The sequence below is a fragment of the Lottia gigantea genome, assembly GCF_000327385.1.
Source record: "Lottia gigantea unplaced genomic scaffold LOTGIsca_233, whole genome shotgun sequence".
NCBI lineage: Eukaryota > Metazoa > Mollusca > Gastropoda > Lottiidae > Lottia > Lottia gigantea.
The window spans coordinates 840-3,396 of record NW_008708664.1 but is presented as its reverse complement, the minus strand read 5'-3'; the positions used below and the strand labels follow the sequence as shown (position 1 = coordinate 3,396).

The 2,557-nt window shown below is 32.6% G+C and overlaps 1 protein-coding gene across 1 annotated transcript in view; it reads left to right on the top strand.

The window, feature by feature from the left end:
* The window catches only part of LOTGIDRAFT_175015 (hypothetical protein), a gene marked incomplete at both ends in the record, with an annotated part of 2,297 nt that extends 1,470 nt beyond the window's left edge, over positions 1-827 (top strand). The window contains one exon of the mRNA XM_009055119.1: positions 45-827. Within this exon, the coding sequence (XP_009053367.1) occupies positions 45-827 (783 nt within the window). The remainder of the gene's footprint in view (positions 1-44) is intronic.
* Between the last annotated feature and the right edge of the window lie 1,730 nt (positions 828-2,557).

Genomic DNA, 2,557 nt, shown 5'->3' with positions numbered 1-2,557 from the left:
TAAATGTAGCCTGTACTTATTACAGAGACTGTGTTTTATCTCAGAGTGAAGAGATTAATATTTATCAGGAAACATCTAATCAACAAGATGGTGGCGAGTTGTTAAATAGTCACAAGCATCCTGTCTTGAATCAAATTCCACAGTTAGAAAGGGGGTTTATGAATAATGACAGAGAAAAGCCATCTAGGACAGTGGACGTACCTCAGTTGGAAAGAAGGTCTATAAATATTGACAATGTAGAGCTATCAGAGACAGTGAGGTATAAATTAGTTAATAAAGAAATCATCTCTACAAGTGATCATTCAGAAAGAAGATTTGTGAATATTAACTGTCATAATGAATTGAAAATAATGTCAGAAAGTTGTCAATCAAGTCCTAAAGAAATTATTTCTAACAACACGAGTTCAGAGAGAAGGTTCCTGGATATCATTGAGGACAAGAAATGGAGGACAACGTCAGAACAACGTAAATTATTCCAATCAAAAAGAAAGTTCCTGAATATTGAAGGCAAAAAAGAATCACAAAAAGGTAAATTACTTTGTATAGAAAAAACAGTTTTAACTAACTCTAAACAAGTCTGTGTCAGTAGAAATGAATGTAATATTGTTAATCAAGACAAGTCAGTTTTAACTAACAGTCTGTTGTCTGCAGATAACGTGGGAACCTCTGATGAAGACCAAGATGATTTTGGATGTGATCACACTGACTGTCCGAGTCAGAGAGACCCCAGTCTGCAGGGTCAACTCTCACCAACTATCATAGAAACACCTCTAGATTATTGTCTTAGTTATCAAACATTACTTCACAAATTACAACAACTTTCTTGACATAGAGTAAATAAACATTATTAGCTATGTGGACTCTCTGAAACAATATTAGCTATGTGGACTCTCTGAAACAATATTAGCTATGTGGACTCTCTGAAACAATATTAGCTATGTGGACTCTCTGAAACAATATTAGCTATGTGGACTCTCTGAAAGGGATGTCAAGTTAACAAACATAAATACCAAATAAACATTATTAATTATGTGGACTCTCTGAAAGAGATGTCGAGTTGACAAACCTAAATACCAAATAAACATTATTAGCTATGTGAACTCTCTGAAAGAGATGCCAAGTTGACAAACCTAAATACCAAATAAACATTATTAGCTATGTGGACTCTCTGAAAGAGATGCCAAGTTGACAAACCTAAATACCAAATAAACATTATTAGCTATGTGTACTCTCTGAAAGAGATACTGAGTTGACAAACCTAAATACCAAATAAACATTATTAGCTATGTGGACTCTCTGAAAGAGATGTCGAGTTGACAAACCTAAATACCAAATAAACATTATTAGCTATGTGGACTCTCTGAAAGAGATGCCAAGTTGACAAACCTAAATACCAAATAAACATTATTAGCTATGTGGACTCTCTGAAAGAGATGTCAAGTTGACAAACCTTAATACCAAATAAACATTATTAGCTATGTGGACTCTCTGAAAGAGATGCTGAGTTGACAAACCTAAATATCAAATAAACATTATTAGTTATGTGGACTCTCTGAAAGAGATGCTGAGTTGACAAACCTAAATATCAAATAAACATTATTAGCTATGTGGACTCTCTGAAAGTGATGCCGAGGTAACAGCTGTAGTTTGAGAGAGGCATCAAGTGTTCTGTGTTTTCCCCTACACCTCATTATTTATTATAATGGAGCTCAAACCCAATTTTGAAGTTATTAAGTTGAATAATAACCTAGAGACAGTCTTGTTCACCAGCCATTGACCTTTAGGGGTGTAATAAATAAACCAAATAAACAGTAAACTTTGTGATAAAAATCTGTACAAGCAAGACAAAATCTTGTTGACATAATGGCAAATTCAGGAGTAAAAGTTGTATAGTATTGGACTCCTCCAAAGAGAAGTACCATCAGGTGTTTTGAAAAGAGTAGCCATGGTCTGTATAAAATAAACCAGAGAAATACATTTAAAACTATTTTAAACCAGTTATAACTGATATTTTATTATTGTTAATTTTATTTTTACACTTTTTACGGTCATTAACTGTTTTCTAAATTTATGTGTATCTGTGACACTGATAGCATCAACTTACATCATTCCAATTTTCAATCAGATGTTTGGTTTTGACATGTGAATAAAGTAGATCGATTAGTTTGTAGTTTGTGAAGAGATATACCACCATAATTATTGATATATCTCTTCACAAACTAGTAACTATTTGATATACTCAAAACTTCAGTGAGATCAAAATGGATGGAAATTAATGGAGTTTTACTTTCTACTATTCTATCCCACTGATGGAAAATGTTGGTTTAACAGAGTTGCCACTTTAAAGACTACCCAAACAGACTTATAACCCTAGAGGCTTATGCTTGAAAACTTAATGAAGATAAAATCAAGATTTGAAGAAATACAGTAATCTGGATAATAAAACTTAATTTAAAATCAATTTTAGTGATAGACCAATCATCTTAAGTTAAGTTGTCAAGAATAAGGACCCTAGTCATTTATTGTTTATCTCTTGTAAAAATGGAAATCAATATTT